At 34.6% G+C, this 21,349-nt stretch overlaps 1 protein-coding gene across 1 annotated transcript; it reads right to left on the reverse strand.

The window, feature by feature from the left end:
* Positions 1–555: 555 nt before the first annotated feature.
* Positions 556–1,321, reverse strand: LOC145087408 (uncharacterized). The gene has a single exon (XM_079025359.1). The coding sequence runs from the start codon at positions 1,227–1,229 to the stop codon at positions 753–755; it is 477 nt and encodes a 158-aa protein (XP_078881485.1). The 5' UTR covers positions 1,230–1,321; the 3' UTR covers positions 556–752.
* Between the last annotated feature and the right edge of the window lie 20,028 nt (positions 1,322–21,349).

Consider the following 21,349-nt stretch of genomic DNA (forward strand, 5'->3'; position numbering starts at 1 on the left):
AACACAACAAGTAAAAGTTTTCAATTCAGTTTTTAAAAGCCTTCAACTTTTAAGAAAAACTTGAAGAAAATAAATATGTTCGACTGTAAAATATGTTCCACGGTAAGAGCTTCAACATCAAAAAACTATTTCAAATAGAGTTTAATACAAATTGTCTTAATTACTTTTTTTCAAAAATCAATGACAAGTTTTAGATGGATTATTTTATGTAATTATGTTTTTAATTATTTTTGCCAAATACTGGTATACAAATTAAATATACAATCCAACTATAAGTTAGTTTTATCGAATTCATTCGATCATTATTATTTATTTATTTATTTTGCAAATTAGGATCCATTTTTTCACAGAACTGGCAAATGGATATTTCAAATATATAAGATTAAATGACAACTGGATTTCATTAAAGCCATGTGTATAGCCATATGATTAACTTTTGTACATCTAAAATGAGATTAAAAACGAAACACATTCCTGTGTCACTAATATATCTCGGGTTCACTACTATCTGTATAAATTTAAATGATTTGACCATTTATATAAACAAGAGAGAACTTTAAAAAATAACACTCTTTTATATATTCTGCAACTTTAAAAAATCAATTGTTACATATGAAAGAGTAATAAAGAATTGCAATTCCCTTATTGCTTTTGCAAAAAAGAATATATAAAAAAACATTTTCTATCTATACGTATATAAAATTTTAGAAAAATAAAAAATCCAAGAGAAGACCCTTCGGGCAATAAAACAATCATCTTGAACAAATCGGTTCTTCAGCAATAGTCTCCAACAATGGCTTCTTCGATCTACACATCGTAATCATATGCTTAAACTCCGGCGAAGATAACTCCTCAATCTCATCCAAGCTCAGCCTCGGCGGCGTAGGTGCATTTTCCGGCAGAATCCTCACAGTTCCTATTTTATTAGCACCAGATTTAGCAGCAAGAAAAAGAAACGCCAAATCAGCGGTGGCGACGACTGAATTCAGCCTGTTCATCGGAAACACGACGTAAACGGAAGACATCTCAAGGTCTTCGTCGGCATTTAGGGCGGAGAACCGAGCTCCGATCTTGAGCGATTTTGAGTTCACCAGAAAAGTGCTCGGCGATTCCAACATGAGTTCTGCAGCTTTAATTGGTTGCTGGAGTTTGCGGATTTCCCCATTGGTGTAAATTACCTTTGTGCTCTTTGAGTGTTTGGTTAATGTGCAGGAAACGTAGTTGCCCATGACGACGGCGAATGCGACGGCGGCGGCGGTTTAAGATTTAATGGGTGGATTGGTATTTGGGAAGATGGAAATGCAATTTGAGGATAGGGAGGGAATTAATGGGGTATATATGGAGATAGAATGTTTGACAAAATTAATTAAAAAATGAATTAATTTTGAATTAAGAATTTGAAATTAATAAAATAATAGAAGGTGACAGTTGGAATGAATGGTGTTGACAATGAGAATCCCGCGTTTTTTAAATAAAGTAAAACTGTCGACCTGGATACGGTGCTATTGGTGTGGTACAACAAATAATACGGAAGATACAACATTAAATGGTTTAAAACTTTAAATGAATGAAGTCGTAGGGTTTTTTCTTGTATTTGTGCATTAACTCGAATGTTGTGTATTTTTAATTTTTAAATATAAGATATAATAAAATATCATCTACGAAACATACAAGTTGAAGCACATACGTAACTTATTATTATGGTAATAATCTCTTACGCAAATACAAATTCATTATTGATCGGTCTTTCGTAGTTGGTAGTATATAGAAGTCTATCCTTATTAGATTTTCTACTAATTTTGAAATAGACATTTTAGATATCTTATTTATCATTATTCATTATCAGTTTTTATGAAAGTATAAACTTAAGATTCCCAACATCAACATTTCATTTAATATGAAACAGTTGGTTTACATCAAACAAATACAAATGAAAACCTTTCTACAATCACTCTCAACTCTCAGATGAACACTATAAAACTAATCTATTTTGTAATCACAAAACAAACTGAAACCCTAATAGGAAACCCTAATCTGGAGAGAATATACAAGAGAGAACAACTGAACAATACTTGTGTCACTGAGAAATGATCTCAGTTTCCACATTAAATACCCAGGGCAACATATACCCATGGACCAGGTTCGGGTTAAATGACCTGCGTGTCTTCTTCACCTACATTCTCAAGAAATACAACAATACCCTTATATTTATAATAAATTAACAAAAACATACCATATAACTACAAATGATAAGTTTGCTTATATTATTACTTTTTAACACCCCCTCTCAAACTTATCATTTGAAAACATTATTTTCCTGAAAACAAATTTAAAAGTCCAGGTCTTTTTGATAACAACTCATGTTGAAAAGAAGTCAAAGATTTGGTCAAAATATCTGCATTTTGATTGGAGGAATCAATTTTAACTAACTTTAAAATACCATTTTCAATTTTTTCTCTAATAAAATGAACATCTATCTCAAAATGTTTTGTCTTCTCATGGAAAACCGGATTTAATGCTAACTTAATAGCAGATTCATTATCACAAAACAATTTAACAGAAGTTAAATCATTATAACCAAGATCATTTAAAACTTTAAGACCCACAATACCTCACAAGTAACAGAACCCAAAGCATGATATTTAAACTCTGTTGAGGACCTAGATATTGTGCTTTGCTTCTTACTTTTCCAAGAAACTAGAGAACCACCTAAATATACCAGATATCTTGACACCGATCTTCTTGTTGACAAACATTTTGCCCAATCAGCATCCACATAACCAACAACATCTAAATTACTAGATTTAGAAAAAACAACACCTTTTCCTGGATATTGCTTTAAATATCTCAACAATCTAAAAGCAGTATTTAAATGTGATTTTCTGGGCTTATGCATATACTGACTTAACACTTGAACAACATAACTAGTATCATGTCTAGTTACTGTAAGATAAATCAGCTTTCCTATTAATTTTTGAAATTCAGTAATATTATTAACAAACTTTGTATTATCATCACAATCTCTATTGAAAACAAAATTAACTTCCAAAGATGTTTTAACAAGCTTACAACCTAGCATTTCAAATTCATGTAAAAGCTCCAAACAATATTTTCTTTGATTTAGACAAATACCATTATCAGTGGGTAACACTTCAATTCCTAAAAAATATTCCAGCAATCCTAAATCTTTTATTCTAAATTGTGATTTAAGAAACTGTTTAACATTTTCAATTTCTACATTGCTATTACCTGTTAAAATTATATCATCCATATACACAATCAAAATGACAATGGTGTTACCCTTGGATCTAACAAATAATGAATAATCACTTAGACTTTGCATAAAACCAAAAATAGACAAAGAAGAACACAATTTTTCATTCCACTTTCGTGGAGCCTGTTTTAAACCATACAGTGACTTAACAAGCTTACAAACTCTATTGTCATTTTTAGTATGATACCCTTCTAGCAGAGTCATATAAACATCTTCAATTAAGTCACCATATAGAAATGCATTATTAACATCCAATTGGTAAAGAGGCCAAGAATTATTAACAACAACACATATGACAATTCTTACTGTAACAATTTTAGCAACAAGAGAAAATGTTTCTTCGTAATCTATTCCTTCCCTTTGGTTATATCCTTTAGCAACAAGTCTAGCTTTATATCTCTCAACCTCACCACTTTACTTGTATTTAATTTTATAAATCCAACGACGACCAATAGCTTTTCTATTTTTAGGAAGATCTACAATATCCTAACTATGATTTGTATATAAAGCTTCCATTTCCTCATTCATAGCTTTGATCCAATTAGGATTAGAAGAAGCTTCAGAATAAGTTTTAGGTTCAAAAGTTTTATTAAGATTAGACACAAAGCACTTGCTATCATTAGTCAAACAAGAGTAATTCGCAGATTTTTCTAAACCATACTTATGAGAACTCTCAACAAAAAAATCATTAAATCTTGCTGGCAAACGAACATTTCTACCAGATCTAGTGACACCTAATAAATGATCATCAGACGGGTTATTTTATTCTAAAACATTATCCTCAACCATAGTAGATGAACTGGGAACATCCTCAACAACCTGAGGCACACGTGCCTCGTTACTCTGGTTGCTGATCACACTGACAGGGGTCTCAGCCAGACCGTGGACTGCTCCAACACCATCAGATTGAAGGGTTACTCCTAAGTTACCTAAACTACTGTTTTCTTGAAGAGAACTAGACAACATAGGCTCATCATAGGAAAATGGGTCACTTGGATTAATCAAAAAATTAGATTTATCATCATTTGAGGACTTAAGCTTGAAAGGAAACACAGATTCATAAAATTTCACATCCCTGGAAACAAAAACAAAATTTGAATCAAGACTCAGAACTTTATAACCCTTTTGCTCCAAAGAATAACCAAGTACAACACATTTTTCATCATGTTTAGAAAATTTTTCCAAATTATTTAATTTTGTTGCAAAACAAAGACACCCAAAAACACGAAGTTTATCAAAACTTGGAATAGACTTATAAACAAGTTCATAAGGAGAGACTCCATTTAACACTGAAGTGGGAGTTCTGTTACTCAAGAAAACTGCAGTTAAAACAGAATCACCCCAAAAACATAAAGGTAGCCCTGACTGAAACAATAGTGATCTAGCAACATTTAATATATGTCTATGTTTTCTTTCAACCACCCCATTTTGTTGAGGTGTGTGAACACAAGAAGTTTGATGAATAACACCTTTACTTTCAAAAAAAAGTCTTCATGTTATGATTCAAAAACTTAGTACCATTATCAGACCTAACCTTTTTTATTTTAACATCAAATTGATTAAGTAAAATACTAAAGAATGCAGTAACACAAGAAAACACTTTACTTTTAGATTTTAGCAAATAAATCCAAGTTACCCTAGTGAAATCATCCACTATAGTAAGAAAGAACTTAAACCCTTCTGAAGTGACCACCCTATAAGGACCCCACACGTCTAGATGAATAAGTTCACCTAAGCAAGAAGTGACATGTTGACTAGCTGGAAAAGAATTCCTTGCTTGTTTTGCCTTCACTACAAGAAAAATAGCCTTTTACGACGCGCAAACCACGACACTCATTGATTTATGTTACGCAATGGAGAGTGACGTTAAAAAAGCGTCATCTCTTCAAAAAATTTAAGGATTTAGGTCACGCATTATTGCGTGCCCTTAAATTAGCGTCATACGAGAAAAAATTAAAAACACGGAGGGCACTGTATCTTAAATGAGCGTCCTCTATGAGTGTCACTTTATAATTTTAATGAAAAGCGCGTTTAGTAGATAGGGGGAAAATGAAATCCCTAAAATTTTGAACACCCGCCTTCTTTTTTATCCTCCACTTTTGTTTCCTTCTTGCCCTAATTACGATCCTTTCTTCCCCCTCCATAGATTCGACTGCTGCCTTGCCTAGTTATCGACAACCCTTTCCTTCGTTCGTCACTTGCCTTCTTCGCCTCACAATATCTCAAGAAGTACAACTCCGAAAGCGTACAAGCTGCTATCGGTTTCGCTATAGACATCTCAGGATCTGATCGAGCTCTCTCGCGGTTTCGTTCCCCTTCAAGAAATCTCTTCTCCTCTCCCTCTCTCGTAAACCCACCAATTTCTCGCTGAAAGCGCGCGGCCTTTGAATCAGGCATCTATTTTGAAATTTTTGTTCGAGGAAGAAAGGGCTCGCCTTCTTACCCAGGTCTATTTTCCTTCATCTTTTATTTCAACGATTGCTCTGTTTCATCTTTCTTGGTTAGATCATGTCGATTATGCATATGGGTGGGTTATTACACTTTAACGCTCCTTTGAAATCAGTTAGGGTTACATATGAAAAGAAAGAAAACCCTAATCTGAAAGAGCTTTTAGGGTTCTTACAGACCTTCTTCAAGTACCTTCAACATGGTTACGTAGCTGTAGATTACTCACTCTTTTCTTCTCTTATCTTTCCTCTTTGCTTTTACAGGTAATACGACATGATAGTCTGGTACAACTCTTGCTTCTTGGCAGGATGTTACAGGGGACCACCAAACTTCCATGGAAATTTTCACACCATCCAGCTGCTGCTGGTACGTTTTTCACAGTCATGCTACTTGGACTTAAATTCTGCACATGCCAGTATGAAGGGAGCCTACAAAATGTTAGATTGGGAATTCAGCTGCTGGAAGATGGGATTTATCGGTATTACATTCAACTCGTCTTTCTTCATAATATAACATTTTTTATTTTAATTTAAATTCTGAAGTGGAAAACTGAAACCAACTGCAGGGCTGCATTAGGATGGTTTGCTTACGAACCTGAATGGTTTGAACATGATCATGGAAATTTTGCACACATCGAGGCTCAATCTGTTAATTCATTTGTTCACTATCTCCAAAACGATCCAAAAGCACTGGGTGGGGAATATGGGGGATCTTTTCTTGACATGGTAAGACACCGATATTGCTATTTATCATGTTGTGTTTTATGATTTTTTATTAACAATGAACAATCTCATATAATAAGAGGCGTTGCTTCCAAGAATAGACTTGATGAGTGGTAGCCTTCCACCAAGGGAGGTGATATATCCACTCCATTTTTTAATACTTCCACTTAAAATTTAAGAGTTGTGACTTTTTTGCCCTTATTTTGTTTTTGAAAAGAGAGAAAGATCCCAAACGTCTGGAACCGTTTCTCCTTTTGACGCCAACTCTTCTTCCCAAGCGACCAACGCTGATTCCTCGTTGCCGTTCAAGAATTGTCAGCCGCCATCGCTTCTTCCAAGTCGCCGGTCGCCGGTTGCCATTGATTCTTCAACAGTAAGTAAGCTTTTTGGTACTAATTCTTGTTATACATGAGTTTTTTTTAATGGATTTGGGTTCCTATCCAGCTATAGTTTTCAACTTGGAATCCTCTTCCTTTAGAAAGCAACTGTAATGCAAACAATTGTTTTGGTTAAATCTTTCAGAGAGTTTTCTTCCTCATGTGGTCAAGATATTTACCATTTTCTAGTTCCCATGTAACTCTTTTTTTGCTTCTTCAAATTCTTTCTATTACAATGGCATCGAGTCACTAAAAGTACAAAACAAATCAAACAAAATTCATAAAGTGTTTAAAATAAGTAGCCCTTTTCCTGTTCAGAGTATATGTTTGTTTCCCTGCTTATAAAATTGATTCAACAAATTAAAATAATGTAAATGGACTAAACAGGGGATCCTATTGATGAGGGATTTAAAAAAAAAGATGATGGATGTTACAGCCATCACTACTTTATTTATATAGTACATAATCTACATTTTTATTTCTTTCTTCTAGAGCTAACGTGATCATCAAATTTTATTATAGTTCGATAACTTATTGCCGGATCTCATTATTGTATAACTTGAATTTTATTTGATTGACAATAATGCTTCCCTAACGGCTAACAGGGAGGCTAAAAGGGCTGTTAGATTTCCTAAAAGTTGATCCATTTTTTATTCAATGCAGAATATAGAGGAGGAAGTTAACTCTTTAAAAGATAATGTTTTAAAAACTGAAGTGGCTGCCTTAGTAATAGGAAAAATATATGATGAAGAATACGAGAAGGGAAAAGAACTACGAGCTCGATTCCAAGTTGCAGAAGAAGTCTGCCAACAAGCTTATTAGATCTTCTGCAATCACAATCCTTTCTCGTATCTGTGAAGATTATGGGCCTTCTTCCATTCCCATTTCCCAAGGTTGGTTAGCTATTATGCTTTCATACATTCTCAAATCCAGAAAGTTATCTCTTAAAGGGAGTGCTCAACCTAGGGACAAAGTCAAGGTTTGTATCATTGTTACTTTTTTTTTCTTTTTTGTTTATGGTAATTTACGGAAATACCCTTCTCTTGCAGACACAAATCGATCAGGCAAATGTACTTTCTGGTACCCAAAGTGTGAACCAGTTGGCTAGTGCTGTGGTCAACTTAGCAGTCAATGGTGATTCATTTGCTTTGGAAGATTTTCTTACCCTTGAACCATTTATTAACACATACAAAAATCTAAAGAAAGGAAATATCCCTAAAGTGAATGCTTTAGATTCTGCACTTGCAACTTTAAAGGGTATCAAAGCAATGACAGTGTTTTCACGTGTGTGATTGAAAGTAGGTGGGAGAAAGACTCGACATCTAACCTTAGATTTGCAAGGCTGAATCTTGTTGATCTGGCTGGTTCAGAAAGGTGTTGCATTTGATTACAATCTTTTTTTTTATAGTTTCTTGTTTTGTTACTCATCAAACCTTTTCCTTTTGTCTTAATAGACAAAAAACTTCGGGTGCTGAAGGTGAATGATTAAAGGAAGCTGCAAATTAAATATAAACAAATCATTATCTACCCTAGGGTATGAACAACTTTATTTTCTGTACTTTTTCTTGTTTTGTTTTCCTCCCATATTTGTAACACGGAATCTATCTTTCTAGTCATGTGATAATGGTTCTAGTAGATGGTGCTAATGCAAGGACACGTCATGTTCCTTATAGAGATTCAAGATTGACATTTCTTCTACAGGTGAATATTGTAAACTTTTAATTTTTTGATCTTATTCAAAGCACGATTTTTAAACTTTTCATCTTGTTTTTTGTTTCCAAGGGTGTTGTAAATGAAGATGCCTCCGGAGATATCATGGTGCTTCAACAGCAAATACAACCGCTAAAGGGGGTTTCAGGTTTGCACTTGGTCTTTTACCTTTTCTCAGTAAAATAAAATAAAAAACTTATTATCAGTCTAAGTTTAAATGTTACATTTTTTAGTTGCACTTGGTCTTTACTTATAATATTCCAATTCTCAACAACATGGAATTCAGTGCTCAAGGTTACAACAGGTGTTTACAACAAGAAACTGCACAATGCCTGACCTGGGTAGGGCATCCAGAAACACGATTTACTTTTGACCATGTTGCTTGTGAAACAATTGACCAGGTACCAGAAATGAGCAATACTGAGTTCTGTTTCTACATGAATTTGATTCTCTTAATTGCAATGTGTTACAAGAAGTATGAATTTGTGTAGGAAACTCTTTTTAGGATGGTTGGTCTACCAATGGTGGAGAATTGTTTGTCTGGATATAATAGTTGTATCTTTGCATATGGGCAGGTAACATTATTATATGAAGGTAGATCCATACAGATTAGGAAGGTAGATCCGACTTTGGACATGGAGGCTGATCATGAAGGAGACAATTACACACATATTATAATTTGTGCAATTTATTTTATTTTTTGACTATGAAATTTTATTTTATATTATGCAATGGATTGTATTTTTTGTATATGGTATTTTATTTCTATTATGAGAGATTAAATGCAAATTTAATTTAAAAATTAATAAATATATAAATATATTTTTTTCTATTATCATATATATGAAATGCAAATTTAATTTAAAAATCAGTAAATCTATAAATATTTAAAAAAAAATAAAAAATAAAATTACGATACGCAAAAATGTGTGTCGTCTTCATTTATGACATGGCCTTTCTTGACAAGGGATTCCTTGATACGCATTGCGTGTCATAAACACGCGCGTCGTAAGGTTACGACACGCAAATGCGTGTCGTCTTCCTTTATGACAGGGCCTTCCTTGATACGCATTGCGTGTCATAACCGCGCGTCGTAAATGCGCGTCATAAATGCGTGTCGTAAATGCGTGTCGTCTATAGATGACGCGCAAAAGCGCGTCGTCTCTCTTTATGACAGGGCCTTCCTTGACGCGCATTAGCGCGTCGTCTGAGCGTTTTACGACGCGCAATGAGCGTCGTAAAAGGCCTTTTTTCTAGTAGTGCTTGTGGCAAACATCACAGGGTGGTAAAGACTCATTTCCAAAATTAAGATGAGTCTTTAAGGAATTTAAAGCTTGATCAGATGGATGACCAAGTCTATTATGCCATGTCAACTTAGAAACAAAACACACAGTAGAATTAGATCTAAAAGAATTACCTGAAGGTACACTATCAACATAATAGAGACCTCCAGATTCATTACCATTCCCCACCATCTCCTTTGAGTGTAAATCCTGAATTTTACAGCTATGTTCATTAAACACAACCTCACACTTATTATCTTTACAAACTTTATGAACTGATAACAGATTAACATTAAACTCAAGAACAACAAATACATCAAAAAGAGTTAAGGAATTTGAAATGTTTAAGTTTCCAATTTTTTCAATTTTAGCACTAGTCCCATTAGGATGGCTAACAAGAAGATTGAGTTTAGATACATCCACTGTATCATAAAAAAGAGATTCCGATGCTATCATATGTTGATTAACACCAGAATCAACAATCCATTTATTACTGTTAAAAGTTGAATTACAAACATTGAATAAGCAAGTACCTGCCATATTATTATTGACAGATGCTTCCTCATTACACTGTTTTTCACCAATAAGACTAAGAAACTTGGCATACTGATCTTTAGTAAGTTGATGAAACTCAGACTCTCCAGGTTCAGATGATCCAGAAGCAATAACAGATGAATTTACATTGAAGTTTTTAACTTGATTGTTTTGATTAGTATCACTTCTAGGTTTAAAATCTTTGGGATACCCAATTAGTTTATAACATTTTTCAATAGTATGTCCTTTTAAGCCACAATTCTTACAATGAACAACCTGACCCTTGCTTTTATTACCAAAAAATTTATTAATGAATTTACTATTAAATGCACTAGGTTGACTCTTGGAAACATGTTGAGAGTCACTAGAAAGAGATCCATTCCTTTGAAGAGATTCTTCTCGAGAAATTATTAAAAAAGCGGTTTTAACACTAGGAAGTGGATCCATAAGTAATATGACTCTTAACCTGGTTATATGTCTCATCAAGACCAGTAAGAAATTGCATAAGCTTCATTAGCTTAGAATGATCATTTAGTTTAACAGTAGCCTCACAAGTACATTCTGTAAGACTGGTTAAACCATCAAATTCATTCCGTAAAGCATCCAGTTTATTAAAGTAATCAGAAACAGACATACCATTTTGCTTTAAAAAATTAATTCTTTGATGAATATTAAAGACTACAGACCCATCTGCTTTATTATAAGTTTCAAATAAGTTGTCCCAAATTTCTTGATCATTATTAGAATAAGCATGACTAGCATAAATTGAATCACTAATTGAAGACAACAACCAGGAACACACAACTGCATTAGCCCTTTCCCACTTAAACTCTTTATTTTTTTCAACATAACTCTTTTTAAAAGTGCCATCTACAAACCCTATTTTGTTTCTAGCCTTAAGGGCCCTAGACATAGAACTCCTCCAAATACGAAAGTTTTCATTTCCAGTTAGTTTAACAGTAACAATAGTCGTAGTGGCATTATCAGAAGGATGAACATAGAGAGGATCATCAAAATTAATTGAATCATCCTTCCCACTCCCTTCTGGAGGATCATTAGGACCAGCCATAAATAAGGAAAGAACTAGAAATAACAGATAGAGCTCAAGCGATCAAGAATAATAACAAAAAATCACTATACTGACGTTCAGATGGTCACCACGTATGTTGGGGCCCAAGACAGTCAATATAGATCAAATAAAGAAATAGAGTAAACAAGAAAAGCAAACAAAAATGTAACAAATGTACTCAAGACATCAGGATCTCCCATATCTAATCTACAAAAAAGGTTAAGAAGGAAACAAGAAAATGCTCACAACAATCTGAAGCAATATTTGCAATTCAGAATGACCGCTCACCTCCCTTAGGGTTGTTCCTTGCAAGAGTTATTTCAGACACGCGTCCGTTCCCTGACAGAGTTACTTTGACCCTTAACACAGGGATTAGGTGAGCAGACCAGAAGATGAGAAGTTTTCTCCAAGTATGAACCACAGATCCTCAAGGATCGGACGATCTCCACCAAAAACTGCAAGGAGAAACACACAAAATGCAGTAACTTGATTCTAACAAGTAAACAGATCTAAACGATCTGGAAAACATGAACAATTTCCAAAGAAAAACAACAATCAACGAAGGATCTAAAACGATCGATTTCAAATATCAACAAAATCAACAGAAAAAGAAGAAGACAAGACTAACCTGTATGAAACCTTCTTCAAATCATCAAGAACCTCAACTATCGCCACACAGTAGCTCTGATACCATGTACGAAAGTATAAACTCAAGATTTCCCAACATCAACATTTCATTTAATATGAAATAGTTGCTTTACATCAAACAAATACAAAGGAAAACCTCTCTATAATCACTCTCAACTCTCAGATGAACACTATAAAACTAATCTATTTTGTAATCACAAAACAAACTGAAACCCTAATCTAGAGAGAATATACAAGAGAGAACAACTGAACAATATTTTTGTCACTGAGAAATGAGCTCAGTTTCCACATTAAATACTCGGGGCAACATATACCCATGGACCTGGTTCAGGTTAAATGACCCATTTGTCTTCTTCACCTGCATTATTCTCAAGAAATACAACAATACCCATATACTTATAATAAATTAACAAAAACATACCATATAACTACAAATGATAAGTTTGCTTATATTATTACTTTTTAACAAAGTTAGACATTATAATAAATCATGTTATTTATGCAAAAATGCATTTGTTTTGAGGGTGAAACTATTAGTGTAGTATTTGTTAAAAATTTAATGGAATTATAGCAAGTTGACAATTTTATGTTATCATATATTGTTGGGAGGAACAAATTTTTATGGATTTAGACTTTCATTTCTTAAACTTTCAAAGACTTTAGTGACGATTAAAGATGAATCAAGTCCGCATGTGTTTAATGTAGTTGATGAGCTTTTTATTTTTGGGTGGATTTGTCAGTTCAGGTCGGATCAAGTTTGAACTAAGTTGACTGATGGTTTAGTCAAAGTTAACCGATGATTGACTTCGTGGATAGCTTCTGGGAAGTCTCCAAAGATCAGGCAGCTAAATTTTTGGTTCCAAATTCTGATTACCCTTGGTTTGAATTCGATTTTAGATAACTTTAAGGTATTTTGAATTTTAAACTAAGAATCATGTAAACTATCGCCCTCTGCGATTCAGCTATCTTATGGTCTTTCGAGTATTCATTTTACGTTTTTCTATTCTTTCATAATTGTTGGAATTAATGATAACTGCATTAAATCATGTGGTACTATGTTGAAACTTACAACCATTGGAGCCAGTAAAAACCATGAAGAATATGAGTCATTCCGTATAGTTACCGGTCAAGATCTGCAATTTTTCAGGTTAGTTTTAATTTTTGTCTTGTCTTTTAATTCACCTAACAATGTGACATTCTCCTATACATTTCTTATGATCAGATCTCACGGCAAATGATGATTTATAGACAAATCTTGGCAATTAAGTAATAGTAATTGGATTTATTATTACTTAATTGCAAACGATTTGATATCAGTCTTCAATATTAATCGTCAAAGTGTTTGTCTATCAAATTGGAAATACAATAGTACTGTTACTCTAACTTTTTTTTTTTTTTTTTTTTTTAAATTAAACTAATATTGATACTAAAATAGTCAAATAAAATACAATGTATAATCTACAAAATATTAAGGCACACAAAGATTAGAAAATTCAATAATTTGTTGTTGCGTTTGGTCCTAACTTGTTTGGGCATATTATGATGAGTATGCTCAAAGTCTTTATCATTTGTGTTAGGTTATATGGTGAATCCCTTTCTTTGTTGGTTTGGCTATTTCTCATAAATTATTTATGAAAGAAAACATATGAAATATCTTAATATCTACTTTTTGGCTTGATTTATACAAGCATGATATTGACACGACGTAATTAAAATACAAAGTACACAAAGTTTAGATTTATTTGAAATCCAAGGATACAAAGATCAAACTACAAACCAATGATCAATTGAAAAAAAAATCTTACTGTTTCTCGACAATTAGTATAGTAATTTCTTTTATTAGATGTTAATCATGTTATAGATATAATCGTTCATTTGATCCAGTCTAAATAATATTAAATTGCACTACTGATTTTAAATACGGTTTTTGATATTAGTAAGATTAAATTATTGTGTAGTTAACAAAGTATAAGGTTTAACTTATCAAATTAGATTTATTTTTTGTGAGATCTATTTTATGGTGTTTAAAAATGGAAAATAATGTATATGTTACTTATGAAATAAAATAAAACGGGTGGATGGATGGAATTTGGTCAGACCAAAGTGGAGTATGTTGTGAGGGTCCAAACCTCCTTCCATTCTCCCAACTTTGAGTCTCCCATAAGCATAAAGATTGGGATTTTCAGAAATTATATAAAAATAGACAAAATTGCATCATGCAACAATGAAGAGTTGCTATGATTAACTAATTGCACCAAACATTTAATAAAATTATAAGGTAACTATCAAACAAAATACATACTCATGACAAGTTTAACATACGTATAATATGATTTACTTTTTTTTTTTTTTTTTTTAAATATTGCCAATGCCTTTATTTTTACTCATAAGACCAATATACTTTAGCTTTAATGATAATAGTAATATATATCCCATAACAACAAACTTACATTGTGTTATCAATATCAACAATATATTTTAGTTGGTTGCATATTGCTATCATCGGTAAATATGTAAATGTTTTTCTTTTATGGGTAAATTTTGTAAGTATATTACATATTTTATGAAGGCACTAATATTTAATATATAACTAAATACAAAAAGAATTATTAACATCGACACTTATTTCTTAAGTTATCATGAAAACATAAGAGACTGCCTTTTCTTGGATTGGTTTGTATCATTGTCACCATTCTGTCATCCAAATCAATTACAACCGTACATACATGTAAGGGGTCAGACTTGAAAACAAGAACATAGGATTATAGACGTCAAAATAGGTTTATATATACATATAGACTGGCAAAATCTTCCATTAAACTAAAAAAACAATTGACAAAGAAAAAAAATCATACTACCAAAACTTTATAACAACTAAACAATTCTATGGGAAAGCAACATGACATTTTTAAACTTGTTCTATTTCTTCCAATCGAGGTATGAAAAACAAAACTGCTGAAGCCATTAGAAAAAAGCATAGTTTTTTTTGGTAATTAACCAAATGTTACGATTCAATGAAATGGCTTTGGGGTATGAAACCAAAGCATGTAAAAAGATTTGAATGATCTCATTACGAGAATCGGTGTGTTATTTCTTGATAAATGAAGATTATGTCATTGAATGCATGTGGTATATATGCGGAACCAAAAGAAAAGAGAATGGATCTATAAGATATGTATAAAAATTAGTCTTAATTTTTCAAATATTCAAGAAACATATATGCTCCGATGGATTTGGTGAAAGTTAAATGTCCAAATGGTTTCACCTTTGCTTTTGTCAAAAGATACTGGAAGATTTTAAAAGATGACATAATGGAGTTTGTGGTTCACTTTTTCTAAAATGCTAACATCTCGAGAGGTTGCATCCCGTTCCTTTGTTACTCTTATTCCTAAAGTTTCTAGCAAGCTTCTTATCAAAGATTTTCGCCCTATTACTTTGATAAGGATCCATTATAGGTTATTGTTAAGGTTTTAGCAAACAGGTTGACTAAGGTTATTGGTTAGGTAGTTGTTGAAATATCTTGTTTATTCAATTGTTCAAACTTAACATAACATTTTTTTTAGGTTATTGGTTAGGTAGTTGTTGAAATATCTTGTTTATTCAATTGTTCAAACTTAACATAACATGGTAAGTTTTTAGGTGATTGGTTTTGTAAGATAAGTTGGTTCGAGGGTATATTTGTTGTTTGTATAAACTTGTCGACTTTTATCTTCAAATTGGTAGTGTTGGACACACAAATCTTTTTTGCATTTGGGTCGGATCAGTGACCTTGGTACTTAAGGTGCCGAGGAAGCCGAGAGTTCATTCGAGCTGATCATTTTCTCACACACTCATTTGTTCTCTCGTTTCTCTCTTGTTCAGTTTAGGGTTTCCCTTTCTAGGGTTTGTTCATTCTGTTCATGTTTTCTGAGTGATATGTATCGAGAATAGGTTAGGAGTGTTGTAGTGAGGATCGAGTTGTAATGGTCATGTATAACGAACTGGTTTCTCATTATCAAGGAAACTGTTGAAGTTGGATATTATGTGTTTGAGTGTATTATTAGTTTCTTTACATGGTATCAGAGCCAAAAGGCTTTAATTATTCTTTTATGACACTCAATGATGCTTCAGTTGTTCGTCTGACTTGAAAGGTATACTCTGTTTTCCTTTTTTGCGTTTCGATCCTTGTAGATTTACATAGAATGGGTCAATCTAGAGTTTTTATGAAAATCTCCAGTTTATTGACGTGCTCGGTGAAAATCTAGGGTTCTTTTTTCTGATCTAGGGTTTATGAGTTATTATTCCCTAAAATTGAAATGTTATATGTTCTTTTACTTCTTAAGATTCTGCTTATTGTGAAGGTTTGTGGTTCATTGTAGATATGTTCCTGAGAGTCCAACCGATGAGGCTACCCTAGCCTATGCACCACACCATTGTAGGAATAGTGTCTAAGACTGCAACTATATTTGACAAGTATTTGATCCGATTGTGTATGGTCTTTTTGGGTTGCCTTCACTATAGCAACTTGACAGGATGATTTATAATGAGAGAAGAAATATTATTAATATATTATGATAATAATATATGGAATAATAATATTGTTATTTGATTAAGTTATAAATTAATTAGGAATTAATTTGGTGACTTAAAGTGATTAATTGAATAAAGGGGCATAAACTGTCAATTGTATGATAGTTGTACTTTGGGCTATGATTCCTTATGAATAAGGGAGTGGACGATTTTAGGGTTAGGAAAGGCCTAGAAATCGTCCAAAGCTTATCAATAAGGAGATTGGATTGCTTAGGGCCTAAGTTATCCAATTAGGGTTTAAGGATGAAACCTTAGGAGGCTCACTAGTATAAATAGATCCTTAAGGCTAAGAAAATCGGCACCCTTGTGATTGAAGAAACCCTGAACGACTTTTCTTACCTTCTCTTCTCTCTCTAATCATCCTCTTGCTAAGTTGGTGTTTGTAAGCCATTAGAGGAGTGACTTTTGTGACTCTAAGCTTCAAGGACAAGAAGATTCAAGCAAGCAATTCAAGGAAATCTTTCAGATCTGATTTCATGTGTTATGATAGGAGTGTTTTCATTAGATCTATCAATCAAAGTCTTGGATACATTGCATGTTCAATTAGAGAAACCTAGATCCAAGAATTAGGGTTTGTATGTGTACATATGAATGTTCTTATGGCTCAAACTCATCAGTTGTATCAGAGCCTTGATTGGTTTCTATTGAATTGATGCATTACTTGCTTGATTGTTGATTGCAAAATCGTTTTTTGTCCTTCTGCCTGATGAACTCGGCGAGTACCATAGTGTACTCGGCGAGTAGGCCTCAACTCGGCGAGTATATTGTGGTACTCGGCGAGTTCGAGCGTCAGAAGGAGCTAGTTTCGGGATTTCTTGTTGTTTATCTTATGGAAACTTGCCTTTATTGTAACAACGCAAATTTTCAAACAAATTTTTCATTTTAAAAATAAAGTATTTCCATTCAAAACAAGGCATAAATAATTTAGGTGTCATGTCAAATACAAATTGTCTAAATCCCAAGATCATAAAAACATCCTTCAGTGTGTATCGATCACGTCGGCGCCTTCCCACGGTCCTCGCTAGTACCTGAAACACATACATAACAACTGTAAGCATAAATGCTTAGTGAGTTCCCCAATATACAACTTACGCACATACGCCTTTCCAGGCCCTGACCTTCCGGTCCTCGACACAACGCCTTCTGGCCCATAACATATTCGCCTTCCGGCCCATAACATATTCGCCTTCCGGCCCATAACATATTGCCTTCCGGCCCACATAACATACATAGCACATCTAACAAATAACTTACCACATATAGCATACATATCACATATCATATCTGACCTTCCGATCGCACAGTCAAACCCTTCCGGGTACAGTATAGTGAGAAGACTCACCTCGTGAATGCTGAAAGCTAGCAAATCCTGAAATTACTCGTGCACAATCCGACGAGCTACAACCTCCCTATAACATCACATAACCCTCATTAACACTTATATCTTCTAAGTGTGACTATCCCTAAGAAGTCAGACTTAGGTCAACTCTGGTCAACGGTCAACGGTCAATGGTCAACTCGACCGGACTCGGCGAGTGCCATGGCGACTCGGCGAGTCTAGACGTCCTCCCCAACTTCCCCTGATGTTCCCTTTCTACTCGTCGAGTATCCCTCTTGGCTCGACGAGATCCTCGTGGAAGAATCGCGGGGCCACCCCGACTCCACTCGCCGAGTCTGAAGAACAGCTCGACGAGTTCCAGTCAATCTCCAAGCTACTCGCCGAGTCTGTTCATCGGACTCGGCGAGTCCATGCCATGCAGTCGATCAAACTGCTTCCTGAGATACGTTTTGTCCCGAAATACACAAGCATGGGACCTTCTGGACCTCTTAAGGTCCTAATACAGGGTTATAGTCGTTTGGGTAACAATGTACTAATTCATCTAATCACCAAATGGGCTCCATAAACCCTAAATCTATGCACACATCAACAATACAGAAAGAATCCGAGATATTACCTGAATACGCACTCTCTGTGTCCCCAAACCGCAGAACTCGAATCCCTTGCTGTTCCTTTAGCCAAAACTCTTCTCCTCCTTGCATAACAATTTCTTCAAAGCCCTAATACCCTTCAATCTTGCTCTAGATGCCCACAGCCGTTTAGGGTTCTTCTCAGTCGACTATAGACGGACAATGACGGCCTATAAGTGCCTTATATACGTTCCAAAACCAAACGGCTAGGGTTTCCGCTGAACAGCGTCGACTCGCCGAGTCCATATCTGGACTCGTCGAGTCCAGTCGCGATCCCGCGACCAAGTCTGCGATCCTACTCGGCGAGTCTAGGCTCCAACTCGCCGAGTCCCCTCTTAAATCACCCCAAAAACATAATTTAATAATACCTGAGATTCCGGGTTGTTACATTTATCTTAATGGGTCAATATAAATCCGATTTTAACATATATTTGAGTATATCCTTGACCTAATTAAAGATATTTATCAATTAATTGAATAATAATTTCCTTATGTGATAATTGATTGATTATTTTAATTGAATTGGTAAATTGTTTTGCAAGAAACATTTAAATAAATCAAATATAGATAATTATGAGATTAAATGGTGAATTTGAATTATTTGTTATTTGATCCCTTATGTTTTGAAAAGTTTAAAACTTGTCCTCAAGTTTTGAAATTTATATTTTGTGATTAAAAGTTTAATTTAGACAATTTAAATTTCAAACCCTAGAATTTTACAAGTTTAAAATTCAACCCTATACTCTATATGATTACAAGCTTAATATATATATATATATGTATATGTATAATTAAAATGCTAGTCTTACCGTTAGTAGGCCTCATTCACGAAGCCATTCTATAAGGTGGGTATAAGGTTGTTGCCTATAAAATGGCGCTTAATGGGTGTACACTCACACCCACCGCTTGCTTGATCGGTGGAGGGTCGTTAGCCGAACGGGTAGGATAGGGCAACCTCGTCTCCTCATTAAAAGTATAATATTGAAATACAAAGTAACTACATGTTTTTCAAATTCCCAATCCTAGTTACTTTAGGAAAAGTGAATTGATGCAATCTCATGAAATTACACTTTGCACCCTTGCTAAGAAGTTAGTGGAGCGTGTGTGGTTTACCGGCACACTAATTGGTTCTAAGCATAGGTGGCAAAGGGTGATTCACTGTTTATCATAGTTCGGTGGAGCGTGTGTGGTTTACCGGCACATCGAATAGGTGATTGTTACAATGAAGACACCGTGTAGATTTGCATGGTTATTCACACCTACTTTGTGATCCTCGGTATCCCAGTCACAAACGAGAGGGGCATATCGAGATTTAAACATGCCATTGAAAAGTTCAATGAATGTCATCGAAACCTAGGAATTCTCAATACATTTAGAACTTAAGGTTATGTTTTGTGATGGAGAATTAGTGAATCGTCATTCACTTACCTTCAAATTGTTTGCATGTTGGATTATGACATCCCTTTTCTAATATGTAAATATTGTTATTGGATCCTAGCCCTAATTTTTCTTATTGGGTGATAATTAGGGATTCAGATTCTAATCAATCTTTGTCCTTTCTATTTGTAGATGTCGAACGCAAACAACGCTACTGCTAGTTCATTCACATTAATGAGCCTTTGCAAAAAGGTGACTTTCAATGGAACGAACTTTAGCGAATGGATAAGATACATTCGCACGATTGCTCGCTACGAGGACAAGGAGTATGTCCTTGACGAGAAGCTCGAGAAGATCAATCCAGAAATCGCTACTCCGGCTGAAATGACTGCTTTTGAGACTCATGAACATGATGCGATGAAGGTTCATTGCATCATGATAGCCACAATGAACACTGAATTCCAAAGTCCTATGAGGACATGTATCCGTACGAAATGCATCAAGACTTATTGGAGAGATACCATCGAAACGCGAGGCAGGAACGTTAAGAGATCTTCATTAACATGATCTCCTCTAAAATAGGACATGGAGAATCTCTTACCGTACACTTGCAAAAGATGCAAAGGTATGTCGATCGTCTTTGCAAGTTGAATGTCGACTTTGGGGAAGATTTGGCTATCGATATGGTGCTTCATTCTTTGCCTCCGTGTTACAACCAATTTAGGATGACCTACCACATGAACAAGGAAGAGGTCACCCTAAGTAAGCTCCAAGGTCTCCTAAGGGTTGCTGAGAGCAACCTCAAGGACAAGTCTGTTGCACCAACTCCCAATCCACTCGCTGCTCCTGTTTTGGCAATTGGGCAAGGAAGGGGGCAAGAAGAGGAAGGTTCCGTCGAAGAGTCACCACAAGGGAAAGTCCCGAGATGGTTCCTCTTGTATTGGGACCAAAGTTGATCCTGCTAAGCCCAACCCTAACCCAAAGGAGGCAGAGTGCCACCATTGCCACAAAATAGGGCATTGGAAGAGAAGCTGCCCAGAATACCTGCAAGCCATCAGGGAAGGAAAGATCAAGCTGTCTTTCGCAGGTATTTACACAATTAAATCTAATGATTCATCTCATGCTATTTCTTGGGTCCTCGATACCAGGTGTGGTTACCACATTTGTTCTGAATTGCAGGGGCTAAGAAGAAATAGGGATGTGGAGTGTGGAAGAATAAATCTAATCATGGGGAACAGAAGATCGTCGCATGTGACCAAGATTGGAGTGTATTCTTTAGTGCTTAGGAATGGCTTAAGTTTAGATTTGAACAATTGTTGCTATTCGCCAGAAATGGCTAGAAACATCATTTCATTTCATGGTTTGTTTAG

The sequence above is a fragment of the Lactuca serriola genome, chromosome 2 (assembly GCF_051521515.1).
Source record: "Lactuca serriola cultivar US96UC23 chromosome 2, Lser_US96UC23_V15, whole genome shotgun sequence".
Taxonomy (NCBI): domain Eukaryota; kingdom Viridiplantae; phylum Streptophyta; class Magnoliopsida; order Asterales; family Asteraceae; genus Lactuca; species Lactuca serriola.